This window comes from Oncorhynchus gorbuscha, linkage group LG13 (assembly GCF_021184085.1).
Source record: "Oncorhynchus gorbuscha isolate QuinsamMale2020 ecotype Even-year linkage group LG13, OgorEven_v1.0, whole genome shotgun sequence".
Classification (NCBI taxonomy): domain Eukaryota; kingdom Metazoa; phylum Chordata; class Actinopteri; order Salmoniformes; family Salmonidae; genus Oncorhynchus; species Oncorhynchus gorbuscha.
In genome coordinates, this window is record NC_060185.1 from 5,795,607 (window position 1) to 5,812,647 (window position 17,041).

At 39.8% G+C, this 17,041-nt stretch overlaps 1 protein-coding gene across 1 annotated transcript; it reads right to left on the reverse strand.

Annotated features, from left to right (window-relative positions):
- Positions 1-1,386: 1,386 nt before the first annotated feature.
- Positions 1,387-15,326, reverse strand: LOC123992467 (probable asparagine--tRNA ligase, mitochondrial). Its single transcript, XM_046293624.1, has 5 exons — positions 14,464-15,326; positions 13,175-13,312; positions 10,648-10,745; positions 10,341-10,367; positions 1,387-1,846 (listed from the first exon to the last, which is right to left on the reverse strand). Exons 1-5 carry the CDS (start codon positions 14,563-14,565, stop codon positions 1,702-1,704), a joined length of 510 nt encoding a protein of 169 aa, XP_046149580.1. The 5' UTR covers positions 14,566-15,326; the 3' UTR covers positions 1,387-1,701.
- Positions 15,327-17,041: the final 1,715 nt, after the last annotated feature.

Genomic DNA, 17,041 nt, shown 5'->3' on the forward strand with positions numbered 1-17,041 from the left:
GGGAGGAGACGGGTTAAAGATGAAGGTGAGGAGATGGGTTAAAGATGAAGAGGAGGAGACGGGTTAAAGATGAAGGGGAGGAGACCAGGTTAAAGATGAAGGGGAGGAGACCAGGTTAAAGATGAAGGGGAGGAGACCAGGTTAAAGATGAAGGGGAGGAGACCAGGTTAAAGATGAATGGGAGGAGACGGGTTAAAGATGAATGGGAGGAGACGGGTTAAAGATGAAGGGGAGGAGACGGGTTAAAGATGAAGGGGAGGAGACGGGTTAAAGATGAAGGGGAGGAGACGGGTTAAAGATGAAGGGGAGGAGACCAGGTTAAAGATGAAGGGGAGGAGACCAGGTTAAAGATGAAGGGGAGGAGACCAGGTTAAAGATGAAGGGGAGGAGACGGGTTAAAGATGAAGGGGAGGAGACGGGTTAAAGATGAAGGGGAGGAGACGGGTTAAAGATGAAGGGGAGGAGACGGGTTAAAGATGAAGGGGAGGAGACGGGTTAAAGATGAAGGGGAGACGGGTTAAAGATGAAGGGGAGGAGACGGGTTAAAGATGAAGGGGAGGAGACGGGTTAAAGATGAAGGGGAGGAGACGGGTTAAAGATGAAGGGGAGGAGACGGGTTAAAGATGAAGGGGAGGAGACCAGGTTAAAGATGAAGGGGAGGAGACCAGGTTAAAGATGAAGGGGAGGAGACGGGTTAAAGATGAAGGGGAGGAGACGGGTTAAAGATGAAGGGGAGGAGACGGGTTAAAGATGAAGGTGAGGAGTCGGGTTAAAGATGAAGGTGAGGAAACGGGTTAAAGATGAAGGTGAGGAGACGGGTTAAAGATGAAGGGGAGGAGTCGGGTTAAAGATGAAGGGGAGGAGACAGGTTAAAGATGAAGGGGAGGAGACCGGGTTAAAGATGAAGGGGAGGAGACAGGTTAAAGATGAAGGGGAAGAGACCGGGTTAAAGGTGAAGGGGAGGAGACAGGTTAAAGGTTAAAGATGAAGGGGAGGAGACCGGGTTAAAGGTGAAGGGGAGGAGACAGGTTAAAGATGAAGGGGAGGAGACAGGTTAAAGATGAAGGGGAGGAGACAGGTTAAAGATGAAGGGGAGGAGTCGGGTTTAAGATGAAGGGGCGGAGTCGGGTTAAAGATGAAGGGGAGGAGACCGGGTTAAAGGTGAAGGGGAGGAGACAGGTTAAAGATGAAGGGGAGGAGTCACGTTAAAGAAGGATCTTTAAGCCCTGGGACAATTGAGACATGGATTGCGTCTGTGTCATTCAGAGGGTGAATGGACAAGACAAAATATTTAAGTGCCTTTGAACAGGGTATGGTATTAAGTGCCAGGAGCACCAGTTTGTGTCAAGAACTGCAACGCTGCTGGGTTTTACACACTCAACAGTTTCCTGTGTGTATCCAGAATGGTCCACCACCCAAAGGACATCCAGCTAGACAACAGGACAAATAATTGAGTCAACATGGGCCAGCATCCTTGTGGAACGCTTTCGACACCTTGTAGAGTCCATGCCCTGTGGAATGCAGCCCTACTTCCTGCAACACACTCGTCAGTCCTACTTCCTGCAACACACTCGGCAGCCTGACTCTTTAAGACCTTGTAGAGTCCATGCCCTGATGAATTGAGGCTGTTCTGAAGGCAAAGAGGGGTGCAACTCAATATTAGGAAGGTGTTCTTAATGTTTGGTATACTCAGTGTATAGTTTACAGAAGGCAAGAGCGGGAGTATCTGGGGAATGGAATAACGTCTTTGATGTTGTCGACCCCCAAAACACACTGCAGGTAACGCTCAAAGCCCATACCAAACCCACCGTGAGGGACAGAACCAAACCGTCTCAGATCCAAATACCTGGACAGACAGAACAGAGTAGATTACAATATAACAGAATATAGTAGATTACAATAAAACAGAATATAGTAGATTACAATATAACAGAATATAGTAGATTACAATATAACAGAATCAAACAGAATATAGTAGATTACAATATAACAGAATCAGACAGAATATAGTAGATTACAATATAACAGAATCAGACAGAATATAGTAGATTACAATATAACAGAATCAAACCGAATATAGTAGATTACAATATAACAGAATCAAACAGAATATAGTAGATTACAATATAACAGAATCAAACCGAATAGAGTAGATTACAATATAACAGAATCAAACCGAATAGAGTAGATTACAATATAACAGAATCAAACAGAATAGAGTAGATTACAATATAACAGAATATAGTAGATTACAATATAACAGAATAGAGTAGATTACAATATAACAGAATATAGTAGATTACAATAAAACAGAATAGAGTAGATTACAATATAACAGAATATAGTAGATTACAATATAACAGAATCAGACAGAATATAGTAGATTACAATATAACAGAATCAGACAGAATATAGTAGATTACAATATAACAGAATCAAACAGAATATAGTAGATTACAATATAACAGAATCAAACAGAATATAGTAGATTACAATATAACAGAATCAAACAGAATATAGTAGATTACAATATAACAGAATCAGACAGAATATAGTAGATTACAATATAACAGAATCAAACAGAATATAGTAGATTACAATATAACAGAATAGAGTAGATTACAATATAACAGAATCAAACAGAATAGAGTAGATTACAATATAACAGAATCAAACAGAATATAGTAGATTACAATATAACAGAATCAAACAGAATATAGTAGATTACAATATAACAGAATCAAACAGAATATAGTAGATTACAATATAACAGAATCAAACAGAATAGAGTAGATTACAATATAACAGAATATAGTAGATTACAATATAACAGAATCAAACAGAATATAGTAGATTACAATATAACAGAATCAAACAGAATATAGTAGATTACAATATAACAGAATCAGACAGAATATAGTAGATTACAATATAACAGAATCAAACAGAATATAGTAGATTACAATATAACAGAATCAGACAGAATATAGTAGATTACAATATAACAGAATCAGACAGAATATAGTAGATTACAATATAACAGAATCAAACCGAGTAGAATAGAACAGAATATAGTAGATTACAATATAACAGAATCAAACCGAGTAGAATAGAACAGTATAGAGTAGAATAGAACAGTGTAGAGTAGAATAACAGAACAGTATAGAGTAGAATAGAACAGTGTAGAGTAGAATAACAGAATAGTGTAGAGTAGAACAGAATATAGTAGATTACAATATAACAGAATCAAACAGAGTAGAATAGAACAGTATAGAGTAGAATAACAGAATAGTGTAGAATAACAGAATAGTGTAGAGTAGAATAGAACAGAATAGAGTAGAATAGAACAGTGTAGAGTAGAATAGAACAGTGTAGAGTAGAATAGAACAGTGTAGAGTAGAATAGAACAGTGTAGAGTAGAATAACAGAATAGTGTAGAGTAGAACAGAATATAGTAGATTACAATATAACAGAATCAAACAGAGTAGAATAGAACAGTATAGAGTAGAATAACAGAATAGTGTAGAGTAGAATAGAACAGAATAGAGTAGAATATAACAGTGTAGAGTAGAATAGAACAGTGTAGAGTAGAATAGAACAGTGTAGAGTAGAATAACAGAATAGTGTAGAGTAGAATAGAACAGTGTAGAGTAGAATAACAGAATCAAACCGAGTAGAAAAGAACAGAATAGAGTAGAATAGAACAGTGTAGAGTAGAATAACAGAATAGTGTAGAATAACAGAATAGTGGAGAGTAGAATAGAACAGAATAGAGTAGAATAGAACAGTGTAGAGTAGAATAGAACAGTGTAGAGTAGAATAGAACAGTGTAGAGTAGAATAACAGAATAGTGTAGAGTAGAATAGAACAGTGTAGAGTAGAATAACAGAATCAAACCGAGTAGAAAAGAACAGAATAGAGTAGAATAGAACAGTGTAGAGTAGAATAACAGAATAGTGTAGAGTAGAATAGAACAGAATAGAGTAGAATAGAACAGTGTAGAGTAGAATAGAACAGTGTAGAGTAGAATAGAACAGTGTAGAGTAGAATAACAGAATAGTGTAGAGTAGAACAGAACAGTATAGAGTAGAATAGAACAGTATAGAGTAGAATAGAACAGTGTAGAGTAGAATAACAGAATAGTGTAGAGTAGAACAGAACAGTATAGAGTAGAATAGAACAGTGTAGAGTAGAATAGAACAGTGTAGAGTAGAATAGAACAGTAAAGAGTAGAACAGAATAGTGTAGAGTAGAATAGAACAGTGTAGAGTAGAATAGAACAGTGTAGAGTAGAATAGAACAGTAAAGAGTAGAACAGAATAGTGTAGAGTAGAATAGAACAGTGTAGAGTAGAATAGAACAGAATAGTGTAGAGTAGAATAGAACAGTGTAGAGTAGAATAGAACAGAATAGTGTAGAGTAGAATAGAACAGAATAGTGTAGAGTAGAACAGAACAGTGTAGAGTAGAATAGAACAGTGCAGAGTAGAATAGAACAGTGCAGAGTAGAATAGAACAGTGTAGAGTAGAATAGAACAGTGTAGAATAGAACAGTGTAGAGTAGAACAGAATAGTGTAGAATAGAACAGTGTAGAGTAGAATAGAACAGTGCAGAGTAGAATAGAACAGTGTAGAATAGAACAGTGTAGAGTAGAACAGAATAGTGTAGAATAGAACAGTGTAGAGTAGAATAGAACAGAATAGTGTAGAATAGAACAGTGTAGAGTAGAATATAACAGTGTAGAGTAGAACAGAATAGTGTAGAATAGAACAGTGTAGAGTAGAATAGAACAGAATAGAACAGAATATAACAGTGTAGAGTAGAATAGAACAGTGTAGAGGAGAATAGAACAGAATAGTGTAGAATAGAACAGTGTAGAGTAGAATATAACAGTGTAGAGTAGAACAGAATAGTGTAGAATAGAACAGTGTAGAGTAGAATAGAACAGAATAGTGTAGAGTAGAATAGAATAGAACAGTGTAGAGTAGAACAGAACAGTGTAGAGTAGAACAGAACAGAATAGTGTAGAACAGAACAGAATAGTGTAGAATAGAATAGAACAGAATAGTGTAGAATAGAACAGAATAGTGTAGAGTAGAATAGAACAGTGTAGAGTAGAACAGAATAGTGTAGAATAGAATAGAACAGTGTAGAGTAGAACAGAATAGTGTAGAGTAGAATAGAACAGTGTAGAGTAGAACAGAATAGTGTAGAATAGAACAGTGTAGAGTAGAATAGAACAGAATAGTGTAGAGTAGAACAGAATAGAACAGTGTAGAGTAGAATATAACAGTGTAGAGTAGAACAGAATAGTGTAGAATAGAACAGTGTAGAGTAGAATAGAACAGAATAGTGTAGAGTAGAATAGAACAGAACAGTGTAGAGTAGAACAGAACAGTGTAGTGTAGAACAGAACAGAATAGTGTAGAGTAGAATAGAACAGAATAGTGTAGAATAGAACAGAATAGTGTAGAGTAGAATAGAACAGTGCAGAGTAGAATAGAACAGTGTAGCGTAGAATAGAACAGAATAGAACAGTATAGAACAGAATAGAACAGTGTAGAGTAGAATATAACAGTGTAGAGTAGAACAGAATAGTGTAGAATAGAATAGTGTAGAGTAGAATAGAACAGAACAGTGTAGAGTAGAACAGTGTAGTGTAGAACAGAACAGAACAGTGTAGAGTAGAATAGAACAGTGTAGAATAGAACAGAATAGTGTAGAATAGAACAGAATAGTGTAGAGTAGAATAGAACAGAATAGTGTAGAGTAGAATAGAACAGTGTAGAGTAGAACAGAATAGTGTAGAATAGAATAGAACAGTGTAGAATAGAACAGAATAGTGTAGAGTAGAATAGAACAGTGTAGAGTAGAACAGAATAGTGTAGAATAGAACAGTGTAGAGTAGAATAGAACAGAATAGTGTAGAGTAGAACAGAATAGAACAGTGTAGAGTAGAATATAACAGTGTAGAGTAGAACAGAATAGAACAGTGTAGAGTAGAATATAACAGTGTAGAGTAGAACAGAATAGTGTAGAATAGAACAGTGTAGAGTAGAATATAACAGTGTAGAGTAGAACAGAATAGTGTAGAATAGAACAGTGTAGAGTAGAATAGAACAGAATAGTGTAGAGTAGAATAGAACAGAATAGTGTAGAATAGAACAGAATAGTGTAGAGTAGAATAGAACAGTGCAGAGTAGAATAGAACAGTGTAGAGTAGAATAGAACAGAATAGAACAGTGTAGAGTAGAATAGAACAGAATAGTGTAGAGTAGAATAGAACAGTGTAGAGTAGAATAGAAGAGTGTAGAGGAGAACAGTATAGAACAGTGTAGAGTAGAACAGTGTAGAGTAGAATATAACAGTGTAGAGTAGAATAGAACCGAATAGAACAGTATAGAGTAGAATAGAACAGTATAGAGTAGAATAGAACAGTATAGAGTAGAATAGAACAGTGCAGAGTAGAATAGAACAGTGCAGAGTAGAATAGAACAGTGTGGAGTAGAACAGAATAGAACAGTGTAGAGTAGAATAGAACAGTGTAGAGTAGAATATAACAGTGTAGAGTAGAATAGAACCGAATAGAACAGTATAGAGTAGAATAGAACAGTATAGAGTAGAATAGAACAGTGCAGAGTAGAATAGAACAGTGCAGAGTAGAATAGAACAGTGTGGAGTAGAACAGAATAGAACAGTGTAGAGTAGAATAGAACAGTGTAGAGTAGAATAGAACAGTGTAGAGTAGAATAGAACCGAATAGAACAGTATAGAGTAGAATAGAACAGTATAGAGTAGAATAGAACAGTGTAGAGTAGAATAGAACAGTGTGGAGTAGAACAGAATAGAACAGTGTAGAGTAGAATAGAACCGAATAGAACAGTGTAGAGTATAATAGAACAGTGTAGAGTAGAACAGAATAGAACAGTGTGGAGTAGAACAGAATAGAACAGTGTAGAGTAGAATAGAACCAAATAGAACAGTGTAGAGTAGAATAGAACCGAATAGAACAGTGTAGAGTAGAATAGAACAGTGTAGAGTAGAATAGAATAGAACAGTGTAGAGTAGAATAGAACAGAACAGTGTAGAGTAGAATAGAACAGTGTAGAATAGAACAGTGTAGAGTAGAATAGAACAGTGTAGAGTAGAATAGAACAGTGTAGAGTAGAATAGAACAGTGTAGAGTAGAATAGAACAGTGTAGAGTAGAATAGAACAGTGTAGAATAGAATAGAACCGAATAGAACAGTGTAGAGTAGAATAGAACAGTGTAGAGTAGAATAGAACAGTGTAGAATAGAACAGTGTAGAGTAGAATAGAACAGTGTAGAATAGAACAGTGTAGAGTAGAATAGAACCGAATAGAACAGTGTAGAGTAGAATAGAACAGTGTAGAGTAGAATAGAACAGTGTAGAATAGAACAGTGTAGAATAGAACAGTGTAGAGTAGAACAGTGTAGAATAGAACAGTGTAGAATAGAACAGTGTAGAGTAGAATAGAACAGTGTAGAATAGAACAGTGTAGAGTAGAATAGAACAGTGCAGAGTAGAATAGAACAGTGTAGAGTAGAATAGAAACGAATAGAACAGTATAGAGTAGAATAGAACAGTATAGAGTAGAATAGAACAGTGTAGAGTAGAATAATAATAATAATAATAATATATGCCATTTAGCAGACGCTTTTATCCAAAGCGACTTACAGTCATGTGTGCATACATTCTACGTATGGGTGGTCCCGGGGATCGAACCCACTACCCTGGCGTTACAAGCGCCATGCTCTACCAACTGAGAATAGAACAGTGTAGAGTAGAATATAACAGTGTAGAGTAGAACACAACAGAATAGAACAGTGTAGAGTAGAATAGTGTAGAGTAGAATAGAACAGTGTAGAGTAGAATAGAACCGAATAGAACAGTGTAGAGTAGAATAGAACAGTGTAGAGTAGAATAGAACAGTGTAGAGTAGAATAGAACCGAATAGAACAGTGTAGAGTAGAATAGAACAGTGCAGAGTAGAATAGAACAGTGTAGAGTAGAATAGAACAGTGCAGAGTAGAATAGAACAGTGTAGAGTAGAATAGAACAGTGTAGAGTAGAATAGAACAGTGTAGAGTAGAATAGAACAGTGCAGAGTAGAATAGAACAGTGTAGAGTAGAATAGAACAGTGTAGAGTAGAATAGAACAGTGTAGAGTAGAATAGAACAGTATAGAGTAGAACAGTGTAGAGTAGAATAGAACAGTGTAGAGTAGAACAGTGTAGAGTAGAATAGAACAGTGTAGAGTAGAATAGAACAGTGTAGAGTAGAACAGTGTAGAGTAGAATAGAACAGTGTAGAGTAGAATAGAACAGTGTAGAGTAGAACAGTGTAGAGTAGAATAGAACAGTGTAGAGTAGAACAGTGTAGAGTAGAATAGAACAGTATAGAATAGAACAGTATAGAGTAGAACAGTGTAGAGTAGAATAGAACAGTGTAGAGTAGAATAGAACAGTATAGAATAGAACAGTATAGAGTAGAATAGAACCGTGTAGAGTAGAATAGAACAGTATAGAATAGAACAGTATAGAGTAGAATAGAACAGTATAGTATAGAATAGTGTAGAGTAGAATAGAACAGTATAGAATAGAACAGTGTAGAGTAGAATAGAACAGTATAGAATAGAACAGTGTAGAGTAGAATAGAACAGTGTAGAGTAGAATAGAACAGTATAGAACAGAACAGTGTAGAGTAGAATAGAACAGTGTAGAATAGAACAGTGCAGAGTAGAATAGAACAGTATAGAATAGAACAGTATAGAATAGAATAGAACAGTATAGAGTAGAATAGAACAGTGCAGAGTAGAATAGAACAGTGCAGAGTAGAATAGAACAGTATAGAACAGAACAGTGTAGAGTAGAATAGAACAGTGTAGAATAGAACAGTGCAGAGTAGAATAGAACAGTATAGAATAGAACAGTATAGAATAGAATAGAACAGTATAGAGTAGAATAGAACAGTGCAGAGTAGAATAGAACAGTGCAGAGTAGAATAGAACAGTGTAGAGTAGAACAGTGTAGAGTAGAATAGAACAGTGTAGAGTAGAACAGTGTAGAGTAGAATAGAACAGTGTAGAGTAGAATAGAACAGTGTAGAGTAGAATAGAACAGTGTAGAGTAGAATAGAACAGTGTAGAGTAGAATAGAACAGTATAGAGTAGAACAGTGTAGAGTAGAATAGAACAGTATAGAACAGAATATAACAGTGTAGAACAGAATATAACAGTGTAGAGTAGAATATAACAGTGTAGAGTAGAATATAACAGTGTAGAATATAACAGTGTAGAGTAGAACACAACAGAATAGAACAGTGTAGAGTAGAAGAATGAAGACAGTATAGAACAGAATATAACAGTGTAGAACAGAGATATAACAGTGTAGAGTAGAATATAACAGTGTAGAGTGAATATAACAGTGTAGAATATAACAGTGTAGGGGTAAGAACACAACAGAATAGAACAGTGTAGAATAGAACAGTGTAGAAATTAGAACAGTATAAGAGTAGAACAGTGTAGAGAGTAGAATATAACAGTGTAGAGTAGAACACAAGAATAGAACAGTGTAGAGTAGAATAGAACAGTGTAGAGTAGAATAGAACAGTGTAGAATAGAACAGTGTAGAGTGTAGAATAGAACAGTGTAGAGTGTAGAGTAGAATAGAACCGTATAGAGATAGAACAGTGTAGAGTAAAACACAACAGAATAGAACAGTATAGAACAGAATAGAACAGTATAGAACAGAATAGAACAGTGTAGAGTAGAACACAACAGAATAGAACAGTATAGAACAGAATAGAACAGTATAGAACAGAATAGAACAGTATAGAATAGAATAGAACAGTATAGAACAGAATAGAACAGTATAGAACAGAATAGAACAGTATAGAACAGAATAGAACAGTATAGAACAGAATAGAACAGTATAGAATAGAATAGAACAGTATAGAACAGAATAGAACAGTATAGAACAGAATAGAACAGTATAGAATAGAATAGAACAGTATAGAACAGAATAGAACAGTATAGAACAGAATAGAACAGTATAGAACAGAATAGAACAGTATAGAATAGAATAGAACAGTATAGAACAGAATAGAACAGTATAGAACAGAATAGAACAGTATAGAACAGAATAGAACAGTATAGAACAGAATAGAACAGTATAGAACAGAATAGAACAGTATAGAATAGAATAGTATAGAATAGAACAGAACAGTGTAGAGTAGAACGGAGTAGAAAATAAAGTACTTTATTATAAGCAAACATAGTTACACAATTTGAACACGTATAGAATTAAAATGCTCTTACCATCCGTATGGCTCATCCAAACCAGCCCTAAAGAAGACGCATGACGTGTGTTAACAGACGAGCAATTACAAGCAATTACCAAATTGTGTTGATTCCATGTGTACATATTAATGACTATGTTGTGTAAATATATATACTCAATATTCCACTTTTCAAATGTCTGTCTGTTGTTTTGCAAATATATGTATGTAATTTTATAGTTTATATGTATTGGACATGAAATGCGGTTTTCTGTATTTCTTAGAAGATGTATTTGTTTTATCTGAAAGTTGTAAAAGAGTTATTTCATAACGTTGTGTGTTCCTACTGTGCCAGACGTGTCTTCAATAGGTCCAGTCTCTCCTCTCTCAGAGAACCTCCACACATCTCTCCTACTCCGGGGGCTAATAGGTCTACTGCTGCTGCCTGGGGAGGTACACACACACACACACACAGGTACACACACACACACACACACACACACACACACACACACACACACACACACACACACACACACACACACACACACACACACACACACACACACACACACACACACACACACACACACACACACACACACACACACACACACACAACTGGGTGACTAAAGGACTGTCATCTTACTAAACCGTAAGGAGATGACTGGGCTGCAAGTGTGGAAGAAAGAACATTTAAAATTACAGATGACACCGGTTCAACTGACATGACGCGGAACCGGTTCAACTGACATGACGCGGAACCGGTTCAACTGTCATGACGCGGAACCGGTTCAACTGACATGACCGGTTCAACTGACATGACCGGTTCAACTGTCATGACCCGGGAACCGGTTCAACTGTCATGACCCGGGAAGCGGTTCAACTGTCATGACCCGGGAAGCGGTTCAACTGACATGACCCGGGAACCGGTTCAACTGTCATGACCCGGGAACCGGTTCAACTGTCATGACCCGGGAACCGGTTCAACTGTCATGACCCGGGAACCGGTTCAACTGTCATGACCCGGGAACCGGTTCAACTGTCATGACCCGGGAACCGGTTCAACTGTCATGACCCGGGAACCGGTTCAACTGTCATGACCCGGGAACCGGTTCAACTGACATGACCCGGGAACCGGTTCAACTGACATGACCCGGGAACCGGTTCAACTGTCATGACCCGGAACCGGTTCAACTGTCATGACCCGGGAACCGGTTCAACTGTCATGACCCGGGAACCGGTTCAACTGTCATGACCCGGAACCGGTTCAACTGACATGACCCGGGAACCGGTTCAACTGTCATGACCCGGGAACCGGTTCAACTGTCATGACCCGGGAACCGGTTCAACTGTCATGACCCGGGAACCGGTTCAACTGTCATGACCCGGGAACCGGTTCAACTGACATGACCCGGGAACCGGTTCAACTGACATGACCCGGAACCGGTTCAACTGACATGACCGGTTCAACTGACATGACCCGGAACCGGTTCAACTGTCATGACCCGGAACCGGTTCAACTGTCATGACCGGTTCAACTGACATGACCGGTTCAACTGACATGACGCGGAACCGGTTCAACTGACATGACCCGGAACCGGTTCAACTGACATGACGCGGAACCGGTTCAACTGACATGACCAGTTCAACTGACATGACCCGGAACCGGTTCAACTGTCATGACCCGTTCAACTGTCATGACCCGGGAACCGGTTCAACTGTCATGACCCGGGAACCGGTTCAACTGTCATGACCCGGGAACCGGTTCAACTGACATGACCCTGAACCGGTTCAACTGACATGACCGGTTCAACTGTCATGACCCGGGAACCGGTTCAACTGTCATGATCCGGGAAGCGGTTCAACTGTCATGACCCGGGAAGCGGTTCAACTGTCATGACCCGGGAAGCGGTTCAACTGTCATGACCCGGGAAGCGGTTCAACTGTCATGACCCGGGAAGCGGTTCAACTGTCATGACCCGGGAAGCGGTTCAACTGTCATGACCCGGGAACCGGTTCAACTGACATAACCCGGGAACCGGTTCAACTGACATGACCCGGGAACCGGTTCAACTGACATGACCAGTTCAACTGACATGACCCGGGAACCGGTTCAACTGTCATGACCCAGGAACCGGTTCAACTGTCATGACCCGGGAAGCGGTTCAACTGTCATGACCCGGGAACCGGTTCAACTGTCATGACCCGGGAACCGGTTCAACTGTCATGACCCGGGAAGCGGTTCAACTGTCATGACCCGGGAAGCGGTTCAACTGACATGACCCGGGAAGCGGTTCAACTGTCATGACCCGGGAAGCGGTTCAACTGACATGACCCGGGAAGCGGTTCAACTGTCATGACCCGGGAACCGGTTCAACTGTCATGACCCGGGAACCGGTTCAACTGACATGACCCGGAACCGGTTCAACTGACATGACCCGGAACCGTTTCAACTGACATGACCCGGAACCGGTTCAACTGACATGACCCGGAACCGGTTCAACTGACATGACCCGGAACCGGTTCAACTGTCATGACCCGTTCAACTGACATGACCGGCTCAACTGACATGACCGGTTCAACTGACATGACCCGGAACCGGTTCAACTGACATGACCGGTTCAACTGACATGACCGGTTCAACTGACATGACCGGTTCAACTGACATGACCGGTTCAACTGACATGACCGGCTCAACTGACATGACCGGTTCAACTGACCATACAACTTTGATAGGTGAAACAGTTTTAACTATGGAGTGGAGTTGGTTTTATTTAACCAGGTGACTCATTAACAACACATTCTCTATTATAACAACAACCTGATGTGTTGTTCAAACTGGACCGATCTCCATGTGCTACATGACCTTACAGTGTGTAGCGGCTGGTCCTGGTTGTCTCGTGTGTAGAAGGGCTTCAGGTCATAGGGATAATCTGTGACGAAGAGAGGAACATTGCCACAATGTTTCACCAGGTACTTCTCATGCTCTGTCTGCAAGTCAGAGCCCCACTGATAAAGGGAGGGAGGGAAGGAGGAGGGAGGGAAGGAGGAAAGAGGGAGACAAAAGGGGAAGAGAATCAGTAAAAGAGGGAGGGAGAGGAAGGTAGGGAGGGAGAGAGGTGGGGTAGAGTGAGAAGGGGAGAGAGGGAAGGAGTAAGAGGCAGAAAGAGAATGAGAGATTAAAGGTTTGACCCCACACATGCCTGAAACTGTAGAATCTAAGGTGTGAAAATAGAATCAGGTTGACACAGTACAGAATACACAGGGTACAACATTATAGAAAATAGCTCTACTGACCATCTGTTATTAAGAGGCTACAGCTATCTCCTTCTGACAGAGGCTACAGCTATCTCCTTCTGAAAGAGGCTACAGATATCTCCTTCTGACAGAGGCTACAGCTATCTCCTTCTGAAAGAGGCTACATCATTCTCCTGAAAGAGGCTACAGTTATCTCCCTCTGAAAGAGGCTACAGTTATCTCCCTCTGACAGAGGCTACAGTTATCTCCTTCTGACAGAGGCTACAGCTATCTCCTTCTGACAGAGGCTACAGCTATCTCCTTCTGACAGAGGCTACAGCTATCTCCTTCTGACAGAGGCTACAGCTATCTCCTTCTGACAGAGGCTACAGCTATCTCCTTCTGACAGAGGCTACAGCTATCTCCTTCTGAAAGAGGCTACAGCTATCTCCTTCTGAAAGAGGCTACAGCTATCTCCTTCTGAAAGAGGCTACAGCTATCTCCCTCTGAAAGAGGCTACAGCTATCTCCTTCTGAAAGAGGCTACAGCTATCTCCCTCTGAAAGAGGCTACAGCTATCTCCCTCTGAAAGAGGCTACAGTTATCTCCCTCTGAGAGGCTACAGTTATCTCCCTCTGAAAGAGGCTACAGTTATCTCCCTCTGAAAGAGGCTACAGTTATCTCCCTCTGAAAGAGGCTACAGTTATCTCCCTCTGAAAGAGGCTACAGTTATCTCCCTCTGAAAGAGGCTACAGTTATCTCCCTCTGAAAGAGGCTACAGTTATCTCCTCTGAAAGAGGCTACAGTTATCTCCTCTGAAAGAGGCTACAGTTATCTCCCTCTGAAAGAGGCTACAGTTATCTCCCTCTGAAAGAGGCTACAGTTATCTCCCTCTGAAAGAGGCTAGAGCTGTACTCTACTTACATCTGTTTTGAAAGCAAATGTCTTGGAGCTGCTGTTGAGGATGTTTATGGCTTCTGTGTAGGTTATCCTGAAGCAAAGAGATATAACAACAACAGTATTCATGATAATTATGCAATCACTGTATATTAATGATCCTTGTGTAATCGTTAAATATCAATGATCATTATGTAATCACTGTATATTAATGATCCTTGTGTAATCGTTAAATATCAATGATCATTATGTAATCACTGTATATTAATGATCCTTGTGTAATCGTTAAATATCAATGATCAACAATTACTTAATTACTTAAAAAGCATACAATGTGATTTCCTGGATTTTTGTTTTAGATTCCGTCTCTCACAGTTGAAGTGCACCTATGATAGAAATTACAGACCTCTACATGCTTTGTAAGTAGGAAAACCTGCAAAATCGGCAGTGTATCAAATACTTGTTCTCCCCACTGTATCAATACATATGATTTCAACCCAGAGGATATTAACCCAGAGTATATCAACCCAGAGTATATTAACCCAGAGTATATTAACCTAGAGTATATTAACCCAGGGTATAAACCCAGAGTATATCATCCCAGAGTATATTAACCCAGAGTATATTAACCCAGAGTATATCAACCCAGAGTATATCATCCCAGAGTATATTAACCCAGAGTATATTAACCCAGAGTATATTAACCCAGAGTATATTAACCTAGAGTATATAATCCCAGAGTATATTAACCCAGAGTATATCAACCCAGAGTATATTAACCCAGAGTATATTAACCCAGAGTATATTAACCCAGAGTATATTAACCTAGAGTATATCAACCCAGAGTATATAATCCCAGAGTATATCATCCCAGAGTATATTAACCCAGAGTATATCAACCCAGAGTATATAATCCCAGAGTATATCATCCCAGAGTATATAATCCCAGAGTATATCATCCCAGAGTATATCATCCCAGAGTATATCAACCCAGAGTATATAATCCCAGAGTATATTAACCCAGAGTATATCATCCCAGAGTATATTAACCCAGAGTATATAATCCCAGAGTATATTAACCCAGAGTATATCATCCCAGAGTATATTAACCCAGAGTATATTAACCCAGAGTATATAATCCCAGAGTATATTAACCCAGAGTATATCATCCCAGAGTATATTAACCCAGAGTATATTAACCCAGAGTATATAATCCCAGAGTATATTAACCTAGAGTATATCATCCCAGAGTATATAATCCCAGAGTATATCATCCCAGAGTATATTAACCCAGAGTATATCGGACTGCTTTTTCTCTATCGCTTCACTGGATTCCTACCGCAAGCTCTGGACCATTACACCGGATCATCGCAGCTAGCTGCAACCTGAGTGGCTACTGCTGGCTAACGCCTCTGTTCCAAAGCAAGCATCAGTTAGCCTTGAGCTTGCCTCGAGCTAGGCTCATCTCCCGGCTACCCGAAGAGGTCTATCAGCTAATTATTGGGCTACAATACCTCTTTTGCCTGGACCCTTTATTGCCGACACGGAGCCCCATCATGACTGGTCTGCCGCCGTAATCGTCCATGGTGGTTTCAACAGGCTCTTCCGTTGCGACGTCCCTGGAGGCCCATCTGCCAGCCCCGGCCCGCTAGCTGTCTGAATCGTAGTAGCGACTACCAAACGGCTCCCTGACTTACCTAGTGCTGCTCATTGGACCCTATGATCACTCGGCTACACATGCCTCTCCCTTATGCCAATATTTTAAAAAAATGTATTTTACCTTTATTTAAAAAGGCAAGTCAGTTAAAATTAAGAACAAATTCTTATTTTCAATGACGGCCTAGGAACAGTGGGTTAACTGCCTGTTCAGGGGCAGAACGACACATTTTTACCATGTCAGCTCGGGGATTTGATCTTGCAACCTTCCGGTTGCTAGTCCAACGCTATAACCACTAGGCTACCTACCGTCCCACAAGACTTCGGCGATGTCATTTACAAAATAGCCGCCAACACTCTACTAAGCAAATTGGATGCAGTCTATCACAGAGCCATGCGTTTTGTCACCAAAGCCCCATATACTACCCACCACTGAGACCTGTATGCTCTAGTCGGCTGGCTCTCGCTACATATTCGTCTCCAAACCCACTGGCTCCAGGTCATCTATAAGTCTTTGCTAGGTAAATCCCCGCCTTATCTCTGCTCACTTATCACCATAGCAACACCCACCCTTAGCACGTGCTCCAGCAGGTATATCTCACTGGTCGCCCCCAAAACCAACACCTCTTTTGGTCGCCTTTCCTTCCAGTTCTCTGCTGCCAATGACTGGAACGAATTGCAATAATCACTGAAGCTGGAGACTTATATCTCCCTCACTAACTTAAAGCATCAGCTGTCAGAGCAGCTTACCGATCACTGTACCTGTACACAGCCCATCTGTAAATAGCCCATCTGTAAATAGCCCATATTGTGTTTTTATTTTATTTGCTCTTCTGCACCCCAGTATCTCTACTTGCACATCCTCATCTGCACATCTATCACTCCAGTGTTAATGATAAATTGTCATTATTTCACCTCTATGGCCTATTTATTGCCTTACCTCCCTAAT

What these genes read in the sequence shown, in the direction of transcription:
- LOC123992467 (XM_046293624.1), bottom strand. Translation starts at nt 14,565, where the DNA reads ATGAATACTGTTGTTGTTATATCTCTTTGCTTCAGGATAACCTACACA. An exon ending in AGGACCAGCCGCTACACACT is followed by an intron (nt 10,746 to 13,174) that starts GTAAGGTCATGT and finishes GTACCTCCCCAG; the next exon opens with GCAGCAGCAGTAGACCTATT. An exon ending in TTGGATGAGCCATACGGATG is followed by an intron (nt 1,847 to 10,340) that starts GTAAGAGCATTT and finishes CTGTCTGTCCAG; the next exon opens with GTATTTGGATCTGAGACGGT.